Source organism: Indicator indicator, chromosome 2 (genome assembly GCF_027791375.1).
Source record: "Indicator indicator isolate 239-I01 chromosome 2, UM_Iind_1.1, whole genome shotgun sequence".
Taxonomy (NCBI): domain Eukaryota; kingdom Metazoa; phylum Chordata; class Aves; order Piciformes; family Indicatoridae; genus Indicator; species Indicator indicator.
In genome coordinates this window covers 23,196,323-23,219,018 of record NC_072011.1, presented here as the reverse complement: position 1 = coordinate 23,219,018, position 22,696 = coordinate 23,196,323, and the positions used below count along the sequence as shown (strand labels likewise).

At 36.8% G+C, this 22,696-nt stretch overlaps 1 protein-coding gene across 1 annotated transcript in view; it reads left to right on the top strand.

Moving 5' to 3' along the window:
* UTRN (utrophin) overlaps window positions 1-22,696 on the top strand; it is a 354,493-nt gene that overhangs the window by 318,135 nt on the left and 13,662 nt on the right. Inside the window, exons 66-71 of the mRNA XM_054393282.1 lie at window positions 6,305-6,441; window positions 8,085-8,123; window positions 8,365-8,430; window positions 11,010-11,075; window positions 17,603-17,761; window positions 18,104-18,347. Coding sequence (XP_054249257.1) covers window positions 6,305-6,441; window positions 8,085-8,123; window positions 8,365-8,430; window positions 11,010-11,075; window positions 17,603-17,761; window positions 18,104-18,347 — 711 coding nt within the window. The remainder of the gene's footprint in view (window positions 1-6,304; window positions 6,442-8,084; window positions 8,124-8,364; window positions 8,431-11,009; window positions 11,076-17,602; window positions 17,762-18,103; window positions 18,348-22,696) is intronic.

Genomic DNA, 22,696 nt, shown 5'->3' with positions numbered 1-22,696 from the left:
ACAGCTCCCAACCAGGCAGGAAAGCCAAAGTGAAGAGAGACCAAAGGAACTTCCTGTCCTTCTAAATAGAGGATAGGCAGGAAAGGGGAGAGAATAACATGACCGGGTGACCCCACTGGGGTCCTGGGGTCCGCCTACCTACCTGTTAACCCTTAAACCACAGCAGAGGTAAAAAGGAAGGAAACTGGGGCAGTTCAACATAAAGCAGAATAAAAAGAGATGGCATGTAATTTAGGTTATGCATAAAATTAGAGGTCCAGCACTGACCCCCATTAGTTTGGAAGCTGAGTAGGAGAGTTGGAATTTTTCTTGGACCCTGCTATAAGTACACTGTACTGGCTCCATTTCTGTAAGAAGAAATGACCTGTTATATCAACAGACTTCTTATGTGCCTGTTTGTCTTTCACAATCAGCACCTACATGCAATCCATTTTAACTAATCTCATGTGAATTATTTAAGGATTAAAGACAATATTGCAGTTATTAATGCAATATAATAGTGAAAAATGGTAAAATTCTTTGCAGTAAGTTAGTAGAGTAGCTTATATATTTAAATGGAATGGTGCCTGGAAAATAGCATAGAGCTGGGTCTGTGAACAAAAGCATAAATAAAAAGAAGGTACCAAAGGCCAATGAATTGCTTCTTAGAATCCAGTATATTACAGTAAAGATTGCCTGAATAGGAAGAGTGCATCTACTCTGCCTTTTCAACCAAATTCAAAGGTTGCTGATGTTAAAATGTACCTGCATGATTTATTTTTAGGCTTTTTGGAATGGAAATTTTCTCAATAGTGGTACTCGAGTTATATTAATGTGACTTCTACCGACAAGTCCTTTGAATTTGAAATGGAAATAGTTACTGCATTGGTTTTCTTTCTCCAAGCTGTTTTCACTTCACAATTCCTGTATTTAAGTAAAACCTTCAAAGTAACTTTTCTGAGGTAACGTACAAATATCAGGTCAACAGTTCTGAAAATTTTCTTATTGCAAGTAGTCTTACTTCCTGACCTCAGTGAAAGTATAATGGATTCTTCTAGTTCTGTGCCACTACACTCACCTTGCACAGATCCATGTTTTGGCAACTGTTCTTTTTGTAGCCTTTCTATGCAAAATGATGGCAGCAAAGCTTAGTCCCTTCATCTTCAAGATAACCAAAATTTTATTTCCTTGAAGGAGCTCAGAATGTGATAGGCAAGATGTCAAAAATGATTGGTTGAATGATAGTTCACCCTAGACTGAATTTTTTTTCTGGGCACAATAAAGCTTATCTGCAGTAGTGCCTGTGAAGACTTCTCCTCTAGGTAAGTCACCTGAAAATTTAATTGCTACTGACATCCAGTGAGGACAGATAGATTCCTGAACATTAAGCAGCCTTAGTGTTTTATAAGCAACAAATTGACATCAGTAAGTCAGTGGTTTTATCTTGACATGCTTCTCCATGCACCGAGCATGATGCTTCACTGTTATCAAAATGGGATTGTTCTGTGGGAAAGATGAAAGCAAGCAGCAAGAATGGTTGAAACTGGCTAATTCGCATGCAGAACATCACTTCCAGCTGTGAATTTAATAGATTACTCTCTGCCTTGAGAATAGTTATCTGGTCAGGGTGGTCTTTGATACCTAGCAGCTGGGCAATGTGCTTTTCTCTAGGTCTCACTCTTACAGTTGCTCAGATAGCTGATTTATGTGATCTGCTACCCTTTTGCAACTTTATTAAATTCTGAGGTAAGTTAGTTGTTCTTGAAATTACAGCTTGATTTCATTGCAGTAAACTAAAATACATACACAATTTACAATCAGTCTCTCCTTTTGGGGAGAAATTACTGTGAAATGCCTCTATTTGAAAGTGGTCACAGAGGGTAACCTGCAGTGTTAAACAGTGCAAACATCACTGATGTGGCAGTTAAAAATAGAATTATTATACCTTTGATAACCTAATTTTCGTGGTATCCTCTCTTGTGCCTCTATCAAGGGATATGAGATGCTTTTTAAAAGTGTTTAAGTTACTGTTTGACTGCATTCTTGAGTGTCAATTTAAACAATAATTAGAGGAATGAAATACCTGCCTCTTTACTCCACATCCTGTGATGGGATGTTTCCCAGCTTCCCTAATGGTATCTAGCTTGCAGCTATCATGCATAGATCTAAGAATTTTGTTTTCCATCAAGAATGGCCAGGTTCATGCATAGATTCTACCAGTTGTTACCAGAGAAATAAAATGTCAAGAAATAAAAAATACGGAGATGTATAAAAGTTGGTTGGTTGGTTGGTTGGTTTTGTTGTTGTTGATGGGTTTTGTTGTGGATGGTTTTGTTTGTTTGTTTTTTAAAACCCCCAAACAACTACAAACCTTAACATTTTATGAGCAATTGAAAAGTATCAAGTGGTATCAAATTCAGGTATCTATACTAGGGCTTCTAATAAAGAATAAGCTAAAATCCTCTTAAGCAATATAGTGTTCTTTAATACTGTAAATTTTGCCTCCCTGAGCATGTCTTCTACAAAATAAATTTTCTTGGAACTTGCTTGATTAATGTGAGTATTGAGTCTGTGTATATTTTGTTCTGTCTTCCTCATAACCCATCAATATCTCTGACTGGGGTTAATGACAGCATTCATTAGTGAGGTTCTCTTCTGGGAATCAGTTTCTGTTTGTATATTAGAGCAGCTCTTTGGTTTTGTGTTGGGCATAGTACAGGAAAAGTAATTAATAGTAGGATGACTTAGGAGCAGACTAATCCTTTTACACAGATATGCAATTAAAGGAATGGGAAATTTTCCTTCCATTATCACTTTATTATGTTTTCTTGTAAAAAGAGAATTGTGAGAGATAAGTATAAATAAATGTATATATAGAGAAAGTATTACATATTCATATGTTGTATATATTTATGTTTATTTATCATTTTAATATTTACTACTATTTAATTTGGAGCTCTCCAACTAATTTATTACATTCTTGACAGTATTTTTTTTCGTAATAATGATTTAATTTCTAATGCATTAAACTATATGCCAATTGTTTTTTTTTTTTTTAACCTGCATATCACAGAACTACAGAATTGCCTAGATTGGAAAACACCTTTAAGATCATCAAGTCTAATCATTAGCCTAACACTGACAAGTCCTTGACTAAACCATACCCCTGATCGCTACATCTACCCAACTCATATATCTCCAGGGATGGAGACTCCACCACCTCCCTGGGCAAGCCATTTCAATGCCTGATAACCCTTTCAGTGAAGAAATTCTCCTAGTATCCAACCTAAATTTCCCTTGTTGCCACTTGAAGTCGTTTCCTCCTGTCCTGTGATCTGTTACTTGTTTGAACAGACTGACTCCCACCGTATGAAAACCATATCTCAGCATCTTTGGGTTTTCCCAATGCTTTCTATGTAAATCCCAGTTTCTTAAATTTGTGTTGGTTTACAGGGAATTTTATCTGGGTTTAGTTTGTGACTTAGGACTCCATTTATGCCTGGGTGGTATACTGAGGAATGCTAATGCCTCTTTGTGAGTTATTACAGATTTTCTCCCTGAGTCCTTCAGATACAGACATTTTTTTAGTTAGTTGTGTGTGCCAGCTGTGGATCTTAGTTAATCATTCCTGAACTTTGTCCTGTTTTAAGAACTGATATTTTAAATTAAGCTCAACTTTTTGTCTGAATTTTTCAGCAAAGGAAAAGATTTTCTTTCTTTGCTTTTCAAGTAGCTTGGTCGTTATGGTGATATTTGTGCTGTTGATATGTGGAAGTAGTCAAGATTTCATGAAGTGTACAAGCTATCTTTTTAATTTAGTAAATAGATTCTACACAATGATGGCTGGCTAGTCTGTTTTGAAAGTAAAATGTTATAATACATCTCTCTTGACATGATTTTGGATTGGATTGTGTGATGTGGTTGTACGTAAAAAAACACAGAAGAAATATCTCTAAGAGTTGCATCTTAGTTGAATGTAAATTGAAATAGATCCTCCAAATCTACTCAGATTTCACTGCCTAGTATTTACTGTCCTCAGTCAGTATGCAGTCATATTAGTCTTTCCAAGGAATTAGGTCAGGCTGTCATATCAAATAAAGAATACAGCAGAGGAAAAGTCTAGCAGCTCAGTAGACATTTCTGCATTGTGTAGGCCTTGGGATGGAGTTCCATCTGCTGAAGTTACTGTTGCATGAGAACAAGCAGTCCTTTGGGGTTTCTCACATTTCTTGTTTGGATGATGCAGTCACTGGAGCAAACGCTTTCTGGGAATGATTTTCTGAGCTTTCCCTAAATTTAACTGTATTAAAATTCAAGTGTTTGGATGCCTCTTAATCTCAGATTTGCCCACTCTGTTGGTACTTGTTAAAGTCTTACGTGAGAAACTTACCAATATCAGTTCAATTATCTACAATTTTTCTGCTCATCTGATGTGTATTACAGTTTGTAGCTGCATATATTCTACATATGTAAAAATACTTCCCTACACACCTATGTATTTTAATGTTTTGACAATAGAGAATAAAATCAGAGGATAGGTTGCCTACTTCTAGGCCTCTTTGTAGTACATAATGGGAAAAAAATAAAAACTGAAAAGTCTTTCACTCTGTTTGCCTTATGGATATCCATTCTCTTTGGCATCCTTTCATGTTAGCAGGCTTCATCCAAAGCAGAGGGCAAAGAAATGCAGTTTGTGCTTTGGGCTAAAAATCTGGAGAAGCCTTTGCAATTTTTCAGCTAATGCAGGAGTTGAATGGCCACTTTTTCGTTACTGCAGTTGCAGGAGTAACTTCATAGTAACTTAACAGTAACTGCTACATGTGATGTGAACTGTACAATCTGTAAGCACATATACAGTAAGCCTTTAAAGTATACTATTGTTTCTTTCTGCAGATCTATTTCCATTTTAACCTTTTATGCCTGCATGTTTTGCTTATATCCCTGCTTTTGTAGCAGAAGTTAGCTGAGTAGTGAGTTAGTTACTTCTCCCAAGTAACGAGTGATAAGGTGAGAGGAAGTGTGCTTAAGTTGTGCCAGGGGGAGGTAGAGATTGCATGTTAGGAAAAATTTCTTTACTGAAGGAGCAGTCAGGCATTGGAACGGGCTGCCCAGGGAAGTGGTAGAGTTGCCATCCCTGGAGGCGTTTAAGAAGTGTGTAGATGCAGTGCTTCAGGATACATTTTAGTGGTCACAGTAGTTGGGTTGCGGTTGGATTCAATGATCTTAAAGGTTTTTTCCAACCTTAACGATTTTATGAATATTAATGATTTTATGAATATTGTTACCATATCAGTGCTGCCAACATTGCTGTGATTATTCCAGTTGATTTTTAAAAGCAATTAGATTTTAATTCTATTCTAAAGACCAAAATTAATTTCATGTGGATTTTAGTAATGGGCCTAAGAAAGTTTTGAAAGAGGCTACATCAGTGGATTCCAGTAAAACTGCTGCTGGAGTGGATCTTGCCACTTGTAAATTGACAGGAAGAATCTTGTGGCTAATTTTTGTACTAGCCTTATCCTGTAGTTGTAAGGAGATGACTGAGTCAGTCTAACTGTGCATTTGAACAGTGCTTATACAATGGCTGTCACTTCATTGATGGGCATTTTTGACTCTGGAATAATAAGTGGCAGAATTCCATGGGAAGAGATGTGGTTACTTGAGAAAATGCACATGAGCAGCTTGGCCATTGCACTGAAGAATGCTTTAGCAGGTACTGCTCCCATCTCATGATGAAGTTGTCCAGCTTAGGTATAAAATGGGAGGCAGTGAGTATTTTGTGGCACTTTGTAAATACAGACAGCTATGTTAGATACTTCCCGGTTGTTTTGTTTAGTTTTTTAAACAAAGCCATTACTGTTAGCAGTATTTTTTTTTCAGCAGAGCCATTACAAGGTTTTTTCTGTCTGCAGGGTAAAGTCACAAGCGTCATGTGTATAAATGCGCTGTCAAGATTGCTTTCAATGGCCAACTTGTTTACTATTATTTCTTTTTCTGAAAAAATTAATTTTTGTGTTTTGTATGACTAATTATAAAAGTTCAGCTTAAGACTTGAACCTGTTTCATTTTTTTCCTAATTTATAAAGTAACTGCTAAGTCTAATGCATTTGTGGCTGCAAATTTGAAGCCTTGCTGTTCTTTCCAGCAGAAGAGAATTTCTGGTTGCATTACTGTTATTGTACCATATTTCAAGACACTAAACCAGCAATTTTAACATCATTAACATTTCAAAGTTCTTCCTTGCATCCTTTTTGAGGACAGTGGCAGTAGTGTTATCTCAATGTCATTACACAATGTTCAATTTAATTTCTTTTAACTTTTTAAGACAACATCTGGGGAAGATGTACGGGACTTCACAAAGGTGCTGAAGAATAAATTCCGGTCAAAGAAGTATTTTGCAAAGCACCCCCGACTTGGCTACCTACCCGTGCAAACAGTATTGGAGGGTGACAACCTGGAGACGTAAGCTTGATTCTAGAGTAATTGCTCCTGGGATCACTGGCTTGTTCCTTTAAAAACAAAAATGTAAAACCCAATAAATAATCAACAGCAGCTGTAGAGCCTTGTGCTGCATTCCTTTCTATAAATTGTTTTGTGTTATTTGCAGATTTTGCCTGGGCTTGAAAAAGTAACAGATTTTATACTTTGATTTTTTTGGTAAGCATTTTGTCATAAAGCCATGGACTTTAGCAGGTAATATTGGAGGGGGGTGAATAGCTCTCCTACCGAGAACACTTAAATGGAGTTGGGTATACTGGACTTTTGGGAACTGGACTGCTTATTTGGTTATTTCAGAGTCCCTGGAATTAGAAATCTCTGAGCTAATTATGTTCCTACAGGCTTCAGAAGTAATTGGTGGCCTGATGAAAGAGAGCAATCTGTGTCTCCAGTATTACTTGTGGTGCTAGCAGAAATACTCCATTTCCTTACTTGGTAGTTGTCAGCAAAGGACACTGTTGAAAGAGCAAAATTAAGATGTGTAGACAGGGTGCTAGAAGTAGTTTCATGGATGGACTCTCCTTGACATCCTGAAGTCTGCAGTACTTCTATATTGTCTGAACATGACACCACTTAGCTTGCACCAGCAAATACAAACCTCCAACACACATATTCCTCTTGCATGTAACAGCCCAGTTCCATTGTCTGTGTTCTGTTTTCTTGACTGGAGGACTGTGCATTTTACTTATGATAAGCAAACAAAACTTCTTGTTAGTGGTTTAAGAAACAGGAGGAAGTAATCTGAAAACTGCCATTGTTGATAGCTTAGCTTCTATGAAAGCAGCTCAAATGTTAAAATGTTACTCACCAGGGCACTCAGCTGCCACCAACACAGGAAAGCAAAGCTGCTTTGACGTGATGAAAACTTGTCTGTGATGTCAGAAATTGGAATGTCAAAACTCTTATTATAGGTCAGGATAATTTTTTTTTGTCCAGTCAAATGGGAAATATACAGATAAACTGCCAGCATCATGCTGAGGAATTTGTTAGTATTGGTTCTCTCCCCCCAACATGTGGCAAAACTCGGTCATACATTCTTTTAAATCAGAAAAACAAAGACTAAAAAAATCCTAAAGAGATATTCAAGTGTCAGAATGTAATACAATATGCATTTACCTATAATTTTATGCAGAAGGAAAATAAACATTGCTAACTTTGACTTACAGTAGGGTTTTTATTGTCAGTGGTGTTTTTTTTACCCCACAATTTTTTTTTTTGATAAATGTATTTTCTAGTTAGTAAAAATGTGAAAGCTCCAATATTTGAGCAGAATTAAAACGAACTGATTATGGTTTACAAACTGCAGTTCAATCAATAACATTCATTTGGCTTTTTTGGATTTTAAAAATCTTTTAAATTGATTTTTACTTAACAAAATGAAGTATGTAAGCCACTCTGCAGGCTCTCCCTGATCCATGTCAGTATCCGTTGCTGTCTCTTCTCTACATCAGTTGTTACTGATTTAAATAATCTGCGAAGGATGTCGACTAAAGTATTTCATGTTTCTCCAGCTTTATCTTTCTTAAATGGCACAAAAGATTTGGTTTCATAGTTTCTTTCTCTCTCTTTCCCCCCCCCCTTTTTTTTTTTTTTTGTCTTCCTTACAGTCCTATCACTCTCATCAGTCTGTGGCCAGAGCAATATGAGTAAGTATGGAGAACACCTTTGTCTGCAAAGCTCTGAATAGCAGTTGAATTTTGTTTAGCTCAGTTGTGACTAACATGATGTGCATGAGCTACAGGGCATGGCTGACCCAAAGCAATAACTCTTTTGGCAATATTATGAATTTATTTATTTGTCATCAGTCTAACTTGCTTTAAAAATAATGTTGTTGATATCATGAATTGCTTTAGACACCACTAATTTTTTTTTTTTTTTTTAAACTAGTCCTTCCCAGTCTCCACAGCTGTTTCATGATGACACTCACTCCAGGATAGAGCAGTATGCTACTAGGTAAGAGAGGCTCATTTTCTCACCAGTACACTACATTTTCTCATTGATTCCTGCAGATTTTAATATACTCTACTAGACCTTATTTATTAAAAAGATACAATACCCTGTATTCAGATGTAAGTAAAATATTTTTAAATCATTAGCTTCTGATTACAGTCATACTAAATGTAAAATAGATGCATTAAATCTATTGTCTGTCATACAGAATGGAAGCTGTTGCAGAATTACTGTCTTATTTCTAAAATGTGCCGATTTCCTGTTGTTCCTTCATTTGTAACCTTTGAAATCAATGGAACTTTTTGGATATGCAGTTTTTCCCTGTAGGATTTCACTTACAGGATTCTCTTTTCTTCTTTGATAGATTAACACTGACCATTACCATTGACTTTTAGCAGAGTATATAGTAATTAGTGATGTTTTACATTCTGGTTTATATGAGGTCACCCTAGTCCTTTCATGATAAAATGTCTATTATGCCAAGTCCATCTCAATGCTTCTGTGTTTTGTCAGACTCTCTTCCATACATTCAGAACTAGTGATGATTAAGCACTAATGAGAGGTACCCTCTCAAAAACAAGTAATACCACCCAACTTTTGTGCAGAAATTAATCCATATAATCATGGAAACTTAGAAAGATTTTTGCTTTGGATGTGTTTATTATTGTATCTGACCACAACTAATGAACAGTGTTAACATTTTCAGCTTTTTGAATAAAAATTCAGAGTTTGTGTTTAAGTTAAATAAATTCTTGTCTATGGGCATTACAAGAAAAGTTTAAAGCATGTTGTTAAATACCTAGGATATCCAGCACATGATCTTTGCAGCAATGGAAAAATGGAGCAGAAACTAATGCTCAAGGGCTATCTACCATCAGCCTCAACTCTTTCCCTCCACCTGCCATTGTCAAAGGCAAAGTATTTGGAATGTATATTCATATAAATCACACAACATTTCTTGGAATCTATGACTAGACTTAGGCTGCTATCAATTAAAAGTCACAGAACAAATAAAATAAACTACTTTAGAAAGATGTGAGAATTTTGTCTCCATATGTTCCTTTTTTGCTCCCTGTGGTGCCACAACACTGTGGCTTTCTATGCCCATATAAAGCACAAACTCTGGACTTGTATTAAGGATCAAGAGAAATCCTAGCAATATATTTCCCCTCTCCTCTTGCTCTGGATTAGACTTGCTGAAGGTGGACCGTACACTGCTTTCAATTTATATCCTTCCTGGCAGGCTCTGTGCAACTGTAGTGTTCCCTCCCTGTCTTCCTGTGCACCCTTATCAAGGCTTTCTCCTGGTTCCACATGCTACTCCAAGCAAATACTCACTAAATGATGGACAGTGTAAACATGGTAATAATGATGGAATCTACATTTTTGAGTTGGGATATTTGATCACTCTCTAAGACATAGAGGACAGACTCTCCTCTTTGAAAAATAACAGGGTTTGTACTGCTTCCCTGTATGACAAAGGGACTATGAAGATTAATTTCCCAAACTGTGTTTCATCAAAGATTTAATGATGCTGAGCAACATTACAAAGATGACTTGTAAGCATATTACTCACCATGACCTAGGTCTGTTTGAGATGCCCCACAGCAGAGATGATCTCCATGTCTCTAGTCACTTGGAAGCTTGCCCTTCCCTTCAGGGAAGGTGTTGGAGCATAGTGTTGTACCCCAGCCATGGTGGGACAAAGCAATCAAGACAGCTTCATCCTGTGTGTACTTTTATTTATCCTACTTCAACCCTGAGGAATATTAACAACTACAAAGTTGGGCAGTCTTGCTCCATGCTAAAATACAACACCAAAGTTCCTATTTCGTTATGGCCTTGCACACTGCTTTCAAAAAAGAACTTTTATGTCTATAATAATGCATAACAGTTGTAAAATTATGTGTGAAATTCACATATTTTTATAGTAAAGGTAGATATCATAATGTATTTGGTGCAGTCCTATATATGTGCACAGCATTGAGTGTTTCTGAATTTTTATGTATGTGTCGTACAGACATAAGGTTATCGTCCCTAGAAACTTGAATAGAAAATTTCTGCTGCAATTTTAAAAAGCTGTGCTATCTTATATGTAGAGTATAATAATCCAGTCATTGTAGATTGATTCCTTCCAAATCTAGGAGCTGTATGCAATGAGTCCCTGTAATTACACTGGGTTTTGTGTCATTTTCCACGTCTTCTCTACTCACAGTGTGATGTTATTTGCCAACCCTAATTTCAGATGTTCCATATGCTATATTTCATTAGTCTAGTTTTATAGAATTCAAAGAGAAAACTATCTGCAAAAATGTCTCTTTAATTTTACCATGAGAGTTGTGGAGATGCTAATAATTATACTAGAGATAGAAAACATCCTTGTTCTTTGTTAATCATAGTACAGGTTTCTCATAAATGTCTTCAGGATTATAGGTTTCTGTCATAAAATCTAGACATATATTCCTCTTCCTATATACTAAGATTGCCATATCTGATCTGTTTTTAAATAGTATTTATCTTCACACTGCCTTTATACTGTGCAGGGTGTTCTTTGAAAGCCATGATCTTTTTTTGCCTCCCAGGCTCGCACAGATGGAAAGGACCAATGGCTCCTTCCTCACAGATAGTAGCTCCACCACAGGAAGCATGTAAGTAACTCATACTCATTAAGGCTGCCAGGAACTTTGGTTATAGATGTATGATGTAATCTTCATAAGTTGTAACACAAGACACAGTGAAAGTATCTGTTAAGCATGACACCAAGGATGCCTGCATAAATTTGTTATTCCAAGCACCAGAAATTGATGATGTTGTAAGGGAACACTGTATTTGTCAGATATTCTGCTTCAAAAATGAGGACACTTCATGCAATTGGAAAAAAGTTACAGCTCTGTAGGTTCTAGCTTGTAATCCTTTTCTTCTTTCATCATTGTATAAAAGAAGAGAAATCCTATGTCAAAGCGGACAATGGAGTGGGTGAAAAGCTTGTACTAACTCAGAGGACAATTTTCTCACTGAAAAAAGCCACCCAAACAACTCCATATTATGAAGGAACTGCAGAACCAGAACAGTGTTTCAGCTTTTTGTTGTATTTCAGTTTGCTGACTGCTGATCCATCTGTTTGTACTTGCGGATATACACACAGTCCTGCTAATTCTATGAATGCCTTTTTTTTCCTTTTAAATTGTGTGTCACTTTTACTGCAAAAAACATTCATTAAAATGCATTGATTAACCTGGAAGGCTAGAACACCTTCAATTACTGATGAATTAAATACGATTGGGTTTTTTTCAGTGTAAAAAATACATGGATGCTTTAACCTCACTGTATCTTCAGGTCTGTTCATTAAATCAGTATAGTAAGACTGACTCTTTTAAGTTATTAATGTCATCGACATTTTTTATGAGGGAGCAGATACAGTTCTTGTTCAGCTTTACTTAGAAAGTGCTATTCTTCTCAATACTACTTTCATCTACTGTTTGAAAAATCTAATCGTGAAGTTATGAATGTGTTAATAATTTGAGATTTAAAATACTTTGATTCAGAGAAGCACATGTGACTACCTTTAAATGTTCTCTCTTTCCTGCTTATTTAACTCTGTTTACATAACTAAGACAACTTTTTTGTGTCTGTTTTCATGTCTTTCTGCCACTGGTATGCTTACCAGTGAGAGAAATGCAGACAAAATACTTCCTTTTGTTTTCCCTTGGGGAAGGGGAAAAAAAAATTTAAAAAGGAGGACTGAACATATTGTCATTTGTCAGGAAAGATGAAAACCTGGAGGGAGCTAAATGCTCGTAAACTTGATTGTTTGTTTTGCAATTAATGAGTCTACTCATATACAAAGACCAACCAATCATCCATCCCAGTGGTAAGGGAGGGTGTATTTACTTCACTTTTACTGGCAAATTAGCTGTTGATTTTAATGCAGTTTCCTTGCTCATCTATGAAAATAACCTTTATTTGAAGAAAAAGAATTAACATGGTGAACCTGTGTAGTAACATGTGATAATAATCTCTGAATCTGCGTCTTAGTCTGTTGTGAAATGGGGATTGTTACACAAATAATATATGTAGAGATTTAGAGGACAAGGAGGAGAAGAAAGTGACATTGTACCCGCTGGCACCTGCTGGTTTATTCACAGGTAGTATGTGTGCTTTAACTAAGGTAAATACAGAAGCGCTCACACAATTCTGAACAACTGTTGTTTGGAGTTAAGCTATTACCTATAATCATTTAGGTTGGAAACAGATGTTTAAGATGATTGAGTCCAATCATAAACCTAACACTGCCAAATCCACCACTAAACCATATCCTTGAATGACATGTCTGCATGTCCACTCAACCACTTCCCTGGGCTTGATAAAATTTTGAAACAATTTCTCCAGGTATTTACAGAGCTACGTTTGGATCCCAGTTTGGATCAAAAGTTCCCTACAGCTGGGACATTAGGAATTTAGGATTATAGTTCAGCTTGATGCTTATTGTTTAAATGCAGTTTGACGTGGAAATTAATCTGATGTAATCATTCTATATAGACTGAATTTAAAGGAGGAATTTGAAATTTGGATGCACATTTTTTTCAGCTCAGTTCCCCCTGCTGTAAACCTAAACGTATCTGAGAAAAGTGTCATTTCCTTATGGTATTCTTTTGAACATTCGGGAAATGATTACTGGTTTTGAAATCAAATTCTCTGCTTCTTATAATTGGAGTTCCATTCTGTGATTTTATTTTTATCAGTCCTCAAGAGTCCTTCAGTTTACTGTGATCCTAGAACAGAGACATATTTGCACTCAATATTGGAAAGTCACTCCTTTGGTTTTGTCAGGTTCACAAGTTCATCAACAATACTTTTAGCATACTTCATATTCCAAAGAGTACATGTAAGAAGTCTTCTACATTTGAATGACAATAAAAGAACTTTTTCTGTTAGTTAACACCATGAGAGTTTTTTTGGCAGACATGTCTTGCAATATGCCATTTGATTAAGAATACACAAAAGAAATTTGAGTTTTAACTAATCTGTTGCCTTGAATATTAATTATTATTCCTATCTCCTTAACTAAGCATTTTCTAACCTTCCCTTTCCCTAAAGAAATGTGAATTCCATTAAAAATGCCTTTTCCCCAATTGGAAAAATATTTGTAGGTAGCAAAAAACCCCAAACAAACCAAAACCAAACAACAACATAGTGTCTACTGTAGTATACCCTCCTTCTTCACAAACATTCTAATGCTCTCATGCTTGAGACTTCTGGTATAAATACATTGAATAAAAATGTTTGTCCTTCATGTCATCCTTAGTTCATGCAAAACCATTTGTGTCTTTAAAAAAGACTTCACAAGTGAAGATGAGCATAAGGGAAAAGTTAAGTCTGTGCAACTACAAATGACAGTGTCCCTGAAAGAAAGCTGTGCCCATAATTTGACAAATAATGGTATAGTAGAATAAAATGGGGAAAAAAATTGTTAGGGAAGAGAGAGAGGAAAAGTATGTAGCTCTCTTATTGCTGTAATGCATGAACTATCCGATCTAGCCCATACTGAGAAGTTAATTGCACTGGACATAATATAAATACTTTCTGTATAAATGTGAGCGTTTAATAGCCACTTTCTGATTAATGCCTCACTCACAACTCACTGTTGGTGCCACTTCACACTCACCTGAAGGCAGAGTTAGAACATAGCCAAAATTGTATTTGCTAGGGAGCTGTGCACTCAAGTGCAGGAGCAGAAACAAGCAGTGAAGGCAGTGGTACTTTTAGCCTCTAAGTGTGTTATAAGTCAAACTGGAACTTCAGTATGTGGTGCCTGTTTACTTAGACATGATGTATGTGGTTAAAAGGTATCTCGTCACAGTGAAAAATTATTTTCCTGTGATGATAAAAGAAGAACAAGTAAGTTAAAGACAAAGCATTTTGGAGTACCCTCTTGAAACTTACTCTAGTATTTCTTGTAACATCAGTAGGTCCAGGTACACTTTTTTTGGACTAGAATGCATAGTGCTTAGTGTGAGAGACACAGGAAAAATGAAAGTGATGAATGAAGGAAGTTCTACCAATATCCTCATTTTACTATCTGAAATCTACAATTTAACAGTTTTCTTAATCAGATAAAATAAAGCATTAATGTAAAGTGACTGCCAGGATATGTGAATTTTTCTTTCCACAGTGTAGTTTTGATGCAAGAGAAGTTACATACAACGTTATTTGCCTCTTGCTTCTTCAAAGCATAATGCATGTTTTGGAATAGACCTCTTGAAAACATAGATCCACAAAGAGAATAAGAAATTTCAAATGCCATTTTTGCTGGATTTCCTTACTGGGGTGTCCTTTTCCTTTGAGATATACTACTTTCAAGTCCGACCTCCTGGAATGTCATTTTTACTTCTTTCTACTATGGTGAAATGCTGTAAAGGAACTGCAGGCTCTGATGTTGAAGGACTTTAGAGTTCTTCTAGTCTTTTTCTCAAAGCACACAGTCTTCAGAAGAATAACCACCAAGAAAGGATGAGGAACTTATTTTGATTCTGTGCTTTTATTTTGACTGCCAACCAACTCTGCAGAACAGAGTTCGTAATTCTCAAAATGAAAGTGTTTTCATGGCAGAGAGCGTGCGTCACTCTCCTACGCTGTAGGTCATATTGAAGCCCTGCCCTGAGACTCCTGTGCTAATAAAGAATCTGTCTTAATTACAGTCATGAGGTTTGTTAGTGCAGATTCCAGGTTCTGGTTTTCTGAACTTGTTATTTTGCATGACAGACCAGAGGTGAAACACATACTAAAAACAAAACAAAACAACCCCCCCAAAAAACCTCAAACAACTCTTTTCCTTCAGAAGGCTTCTTTTATCAGGCAGTTTGTCCAACATGTGCAAAAGTTTGCTGTCAGTTGCAAGGCATGATGCCTTAAAAAAAGGTGGGTCAATACTCAGTCTGTCCTGTACTGTTTCTGAGTCTATATGAACTAGTGGGGGAGAGACAAAATGAAATTATCTCTGGTCTGAATAACTGGGAGTCCAAATATAAAATTGTCTGTATTTGGCTGTGTTGGACCACAGATGGACCACAACACTGTCAAAAATACCTAATCATTGACTGTGTAAACTCTTTAAGGAAAAGGACCTAATCCAAACTCCATTAACTACACTATCCTTTGTTTCAGTTTTAACTAGAGTAATGCAAAATAACAAAGCTAGTCATTATGAGTTGCCCTGAGATTGCTTAATAATGTTTCATTTTAAAAATTAGGTTACACCTAATAAGGAATATCAAATCTAATGAATTCAAATACAATAAATCCAGCTTTACAGAGCTTTATTTTAAAAAGTACCCCCTTCAGATGACCTACATGGTTGTTTATAAGCTAATAATCTGAAAATGTAGACAGCAGCTTTTTGATGCCTAATTAAAATAAGCAGACTAAACTACTTGATCACATGAACCCTTCCTGACATCACCACACTTGCATAAAAGAGGGCTGTATGTGCAGTTACACTGTATCACTTGAATTAATGTGTGAACTGCATTGAAACCTGGATGATAAAGCTGTGTCTGCTTCAAGCTCTGTTTCTCTGTTGCTGCAGGTATAACATGGAATCTCTAGCACTCCCAGCTAGTGCAGCCATTTCAGTCACAGCCAGGAGATTCTGCACATTTTGCAGGGCTGTAGAAGCCCTACTATGTACCACAGTGTTTGAAGCCTCCAAAAGGGTTACATCACTTTGCCAAAGATTTAGTTGTAAGAAATGGAATTTTTTTGTCATAATAGTTAAAGGGTGGGGGAGTATCGTGAGGGTTTTGTTATCACAACAGGACCTGATCCAAACTCCATTAACTGCACTAGCTTTTGTTTTAGTTGTAACTAGGCTAATGCAAAATAACAAAACTAGTTATTTTGAGTTTCCCTGAGATTACTGAAGTATTGGAGAACAGAAGGGAATTACAGGTTTTCTGTAGATAAGGAGAAAGCTAACATTGTCAGATATCCCCAATATTTTTGAGAGGCTTAAATGCACATACAGCTCCAATTACATTTTAATTATTTTACTGTATTTAATGAAAAATTCATTATGTTTATTAATTTGTATAGGAAGATCCAAACTGTAATTTCTTCTTACGAATGCAGTATTGACTAGAGACAAGACAGAAGAGAAATATGACTGTATATTATTTCCTTTAAATGTTTGACTCGTTAAAAATGGAAGAACTCAGTAATAAGGTTCCTTTTTCAATTTTATGTGTCAACTCTCTGCAAACCAGTAGTTAATAACCAAAGCTTGGAGGAAGGAAAGTGATGTCAACCAGCTCTATGAAAGGATCTCTTAATATCTCACTGGTTTTGACTTTTATATCATAAATGAACTTACATGGAATAGAATGCCATGAACTTCAAAAGTGGATAGATCTATATAGTCACAGGCTATAATATTTTTGTTTTGTTTGGGTTTTTTAGGTATAGTGTTACTCAACTCACATTTGTTTGATTGTAGTAGTCTACATTTTCAAATCTCAGTGACCAGTCAGAAAATGGAAGACTGCCTGATATCTTTAGGTAGATAGTGAATCCTCGATAATAAATAGGTTGGTATTGTTCTACATTAAGATTAGTTTTCAGTAAAAAGTTTTCTCAAGTACTTAAAGAGCCAAATCACTTTGCTGCATAATAGAAATACTTTTCTAAGAGGGAGACACAAGGAATCAGTATTTACTTAATCTGTGGTTATTTTGTCTTGCTCCTAATACTGGTGATGATTTTAAGTGAAAGTCCTCCATTACACAGTGTGTTTGCAACTTTCTTTTGTTCCTGTCACACTCGTTTCCTCCCTTTACCCCAAGAGCCTGAATTTATTACTGAGAAAAACCCCAGTCTATGTGCATGGCCTGTAAAACACCAGATATGTTTTACTTGTGCATGTATATATTTATAGAGTGTTTGTCCCCACAGAAATAACTTCTGTTTCTTCCAGGGTATAAATTTCTAAATAACTGGGTTTACTATTCATTCAGTTGAGACTGTAGATTTATCTCATTTGTGATGAAAGATGTTAAATTGACTGACAGGAAATTTTTAAAAGTCACTTGAAAAGCTTCATTGCACTTTTACGTGGAAAATAAATACTTTGCATATAATGAAATTCCTGGGTTTTGTCTTTCTTTATGTTTTATTGTTCTAGAGAGGATGAGCATGCCCTTATCCAGCAGTATTGTCAGACGTTGGGAGGAGAGTCACCTGTGAGCCAGCCACAGAGTCCTGCTCAGATACTCAAGTCAGTTGAAAAGGAAGAGCGAGGAGAGTTGGAGCGCATCATTGCTGACCTTGAGGAAGAGCAAAGGTCTCATAATCACCCTGTTTGGTGTCTGAATTCTAACTGCAGCATGTGCTATGTTTGAATGTTGGTGATGAGAAGAGGTCGATCTCTGAGGCATGATTTTAACCAAAGAAAATCAATCAAGGCATAAGTCCTACATAGCCTGTTAGGTAGAATAGGGTGGGTCTGTGATAAAATACCTTAGTTGCACCTTTACTTTATTGTCTTGTATTTTTTCCCATATACCACAAGTCAAGACATTGTATGAGCTACTTGTGTTCTTAGTTGGAGGTGATGATCTAAGGCAGTTTTTTATTTTAATTTGCTTGATAAATCGTCATTTTTCTCCTCTTTTCAATATCCCAGGAGCCTGAAGATAGAATATGAACAACTAAAGGAGCAACATCTTCGGAGAGGTATAAACCCTCTTGCATCACCTCCTGACTCTATTGTGTCACCTCAGCATGCTTCTGAAGATGCCGAGCTCATTGCTGAAGCTAAACTCCTGAGACAACATAAAGGTCGCCTGGAAGCAAGGATGCAAATATTGGAAGACCACAATAAACAATTGGAGTCTCAGCTTCACCGTCTGCGTCAGCTACTTGACCAGGTATATGTACAGTGACGTCTTTCTCTTATGTTGTTTTTTTTGTGATGGATTTCTTGGTGGAACAAAGGCACTGTAGTTTTACTCCAGGTGTCTTCACCACACTAGCTTGGTCTGTTGCAATCTATCATTTCTACCATGAAGACATATTTTTCCTACTCTCTAGGATAAGCCATGGTGAAAGTCAAATGAGCACAAGATGATAAAAAAGAACTAGAGTGATCATAGAATAATTTTGGTTGGAAAAGACCTTTAAGATCATTGAGTCCAACCATTATTTAACTCTGCCCAAAGTCTGGTGCTAAACTATGTCCCTTAGCACCACATCTCTGCATCTTTTGAACACCCCCAGGGATGGGGATTCAACCACCTCACTCGGGAGTCTATTACAGGGTTTGATAGCCCTTCCAGTGAAGAACTTTCTTCTAATATCCAATTTAAACCTTCTCTGGTGCAACTTGAGGGCCTTTTCTCTTGTCCTATCACTTGATACTAGGGAGAAGAGACCAACACCCACCTAGCTGCAGGCTCCTTTCAGGTATTTGTAGGGAGTAATAAGATCTCCTCTCAGCCTCCTTTTCTCCAGGCTAAACAACCCCAGTACCCTCAGCTGCTCCTCATTAGATCTGTTCCCCAGGCACTTCACCAACTTTGTTGCCCTTCTTTGGACATGCTCCAGGACCTCAATGTCTTTCTTGTTGTGAGGGCTCTAAAATTGAACAAGGTATAGCCTTACTAGTGCTGAGTACAGGAGGACAATTACTTCCCTGGTCCTGCTTGTTACACTGTTCCTGGTGCCTGCCAGGATGTTTTAGGCCTTCTTGGCCACCTGGGCACACTGCTGGCTAATAATCAACCAGCTGTCAGACAGCACCCCCAAGTCTTTCTCTACTAGACAGCTTTCCAGCCACTCTGCCCCAAGCCTGTAGTGTTGCATGGGGTTGGTAACTTCTGAAACATTGAGAATAGCACAAACAAGGGCAACAATTTTTCATTAATTAAAAAGCGGGGGTAAGAAAATACATACCCTATTCCAAGCTGTGGTGCCAGTCACTCTGTATTTGACTTCAATTTTCCAATCTTTCCTTAAGTAATGTGGTTTTGTTGTCGCAGTTCATCACTGAAACCTTTCTTAGCATGCCAAAAACAGATGACCAAAGAAAATGCAAAGGAGAAATGCATTCCATGAATCAAGTTTCTCAAGTAGCATATTTAAACCAATAAGCTACAGGAAAAGGACTGCTCACAAGTAAATGCTGAAGGCAAAAGCCTTTTAGCAAATGTCAGTAGCTAGAGATCATAGGGTTTCTTTGTTGGGGGAAAAAATGTTGATTGTTTTTGAAGGCAGCATATGCACATCTAGATTATAAAAATAACAGCAGAAACAACTACAAGGTGTTGTTAGAGATCTCAGTATGTACTGTATCATGTGTTGAAGATTGACTAATGAAAATAAATGTATATGAATGTTTTCTCCTAACTTGGGGCAGAGTGCTGTAAGTCAAGTGATTCCTGCCTTCCGTGACTGAGCTGTATGTAGTGGAGGATTTCAGTAAGCCAAGAAACAGATTGCATAAACAAGGTATCACAATGACATCAGTTCCTGCTGTAGATGATAGTCTCATTACAATGATAAAAATATTTTTATTTGTTTCATTGGCTGACTTTGACATTTTTCTAGGCAGTTTTGGCTGACTAACTTTAATATGCATCTGTTCCAATGGCTTCCCTAGTCCTAGTTTTTGTTGTCAGTACTGTTATTCTACCATCTTTAATCAATATTTGAGTAGCTTAAAATTTAACAGGGAAGATAACAACTGGTGAAACTCTTAAAAATAATTCATGAGTATCCTGAGCACTGTGGCCAATACTGGGTTTTTCAGAGCGGGGTTTAAAATCTGCAAAGAAATAGCTGTAGAACAGAAACACAGAAGTTCTGCAAAACCAATAAAATATTCTAATTTTATAATCTATTCAGTATTCTTATAACATTTTTAGTAAGACCTTTAGAGTATACATGTGTGATGTGATAAAATGGGTGGGTGGAGGGGCAGTAGTTTCTCAGTTCTGCCTCTGGATTTTTCTAGGCATTCTGCAGCTTGTGGTATCTGATGGGGTAAGGTAGAACAGAGCTGACATTTTCCAGTATTTCTGATCATGTATGCCTCATTTACTATATGCAACTGCTCTTTTTTTTCCTGCCCAAAATGTCCTGCCTCTGTGAGAGTCTTGCCATGCTTCTGATTGTTTCGGGTGCCATTTCCTAAGGTGTTCCTGTTTCTCCTCTGTCTTAATGAAGTGGCTGGTATGAAGTCAAGTATATGAAAAGGTCTGCATTATTGATTTTATATCTGTGACTTCAATATGACTTTCTATATGCATCTTTTATTTATATATACTAGAATTAGATAGTGGTTGGACTCAATGATCTTAAAGGTCTATTCCAGCTGAAAGGATGATATATTTCTGTGATTCTGTTTAGTGGGGGTTTTTTGACCTCTCACTAAGCAGATTCTTTCCAAGCTGTCTCCAAGGACTCTGAACCTACTACCAAGGTGTGGATTCAGATTTTGTAAATAATTCAAATTTTGAGTATATGTTCTTTGAAACTTCTTTACTTTGCCACTAATACAATTATGAAGCAGCACTGGGTCTCATTACTGCCCTCTTAACTTTCTGAAAAAATGACCACTCTTCAGCATGTTTGAAGTCCCCTAGGCCATCACTGTCTGTGAGAGTCTTTCACTGTCTCACGAAGGAATTTATCAGAAGCCAGAGGAGGATCTAAGGATATTTATTTCCTTTGTTTTTATTATCTGTCTCAACTATTTTTTAGTGCATACAAGGCATACATTTTCTCATTAATGAGACAGATGATTTGCGTGTAAGATTTTCCTGAGTCCCAATGTCAAAATATATAACAACTCAGTAATTACTATAATAATAATTGCTACTATTAAAGGACACAAGTGTCTTACAGCAGTTTCTTTTCTGTGACAGGCATTTCACATCAACTGTTTCTCTCTTCTGTCAACAGCAAGCATTTTAATTTCTTTTCTCCCCTCAGCCTCCCGGCTGTTGTTTGAGTAAATAATGTGCCGTTAAATCTAAAATACTGAGACTATTTTCTCCAGAACTTTCCTGTAGTAACTGTTTAATCTAAATGAGAGCATTCTAGGATGTTCTTTAGAGAGCACCTTCAGCAGAAACACATGAGTGTCCTCACTGCACATTTGCCTGCTTCAGGTCACAATTCTAAGGTTACCATACTATTTATATTTCAGCAAGCCCAAAGGATTGGTAGCTGTCACACAGTTCTGTCATTTTTGTCTGCCTGATTGATTATAGTGCCAAAAAGGAAGGTGAAACAGAACTGGTGTGTGACAAATTTGATACCAACATGTTAATCATACAGAAAAAAAAAAAAAAAAACAAAAAAACAAAAAACAAAAAAAACAATGCTGCGATGTGAGAGACGGGACGAGGCCTGATGCAAGCCAAGTGTCGATTTATTGTACAAAGCTTTTTCTTTATATAGGTTAACATAACATCAGAAGGCAGCTTGTAATTGGTCATTGGTATGTCCATACTACAGTTGTAAATTCGTGATTGGCTACAGAGAGAAAGTATCACATGGACACATATATTTTTCAGAAGGCTTAAGCAAATGTCAAGCTCTTAAGAGATAAAGGGATTCCATAATTCTGTCCTAAGTTTTGCTTTGTTCTTGTTATCAGGTCCCTGCATAACTCCCTTAGGTCACAGTGACCTCTAGGGAGCTGACCTGTCTGTGTTTTCCTTCTAGCTGCGCTCTGTTCCCAGGGTTTGCCACCCATCAGGGTTAAAGCATCTCCTTCTATCAGTAAGACAGTGTCTGGGGTTCTGGTCCCTAAATCAATTCCTTCATTTCCCCCTCCCTGTTGAACGATAAGGATTCTCTTGAGTGATCGACTAATTAAACCTTATAAACATTGCAATATAACAGGGTAAAAAAAGCAATAAAAAAGCAAAATAGCAAAAGCGTAAATGATTGTTTTAGCAAGACTACGAAGTCAGCCAGAAATGGTTAAATGGTCCTCCTCTGATTTGTGAGGGCAGAGCTGGCCAGGCTCTATCCCCACAAATAAGGAAAACACCTGCAGGCAGATAATGAGGATGGGAATGTCTCTTCACTTCTATGAATTCAGCTCGATTGCACCATGCAGTATAATTTCTGTACCTCTTCCCTGCTGGAGTAACATCCTGAATATCTGTGGCCTTGTCTGATGTAGAATTAAGTACAACACAGTAATCCATTCTTACCAATCCTAACATACTCATCTCTTGAGGCTAGTCAGATTTGTCTTTTCAAA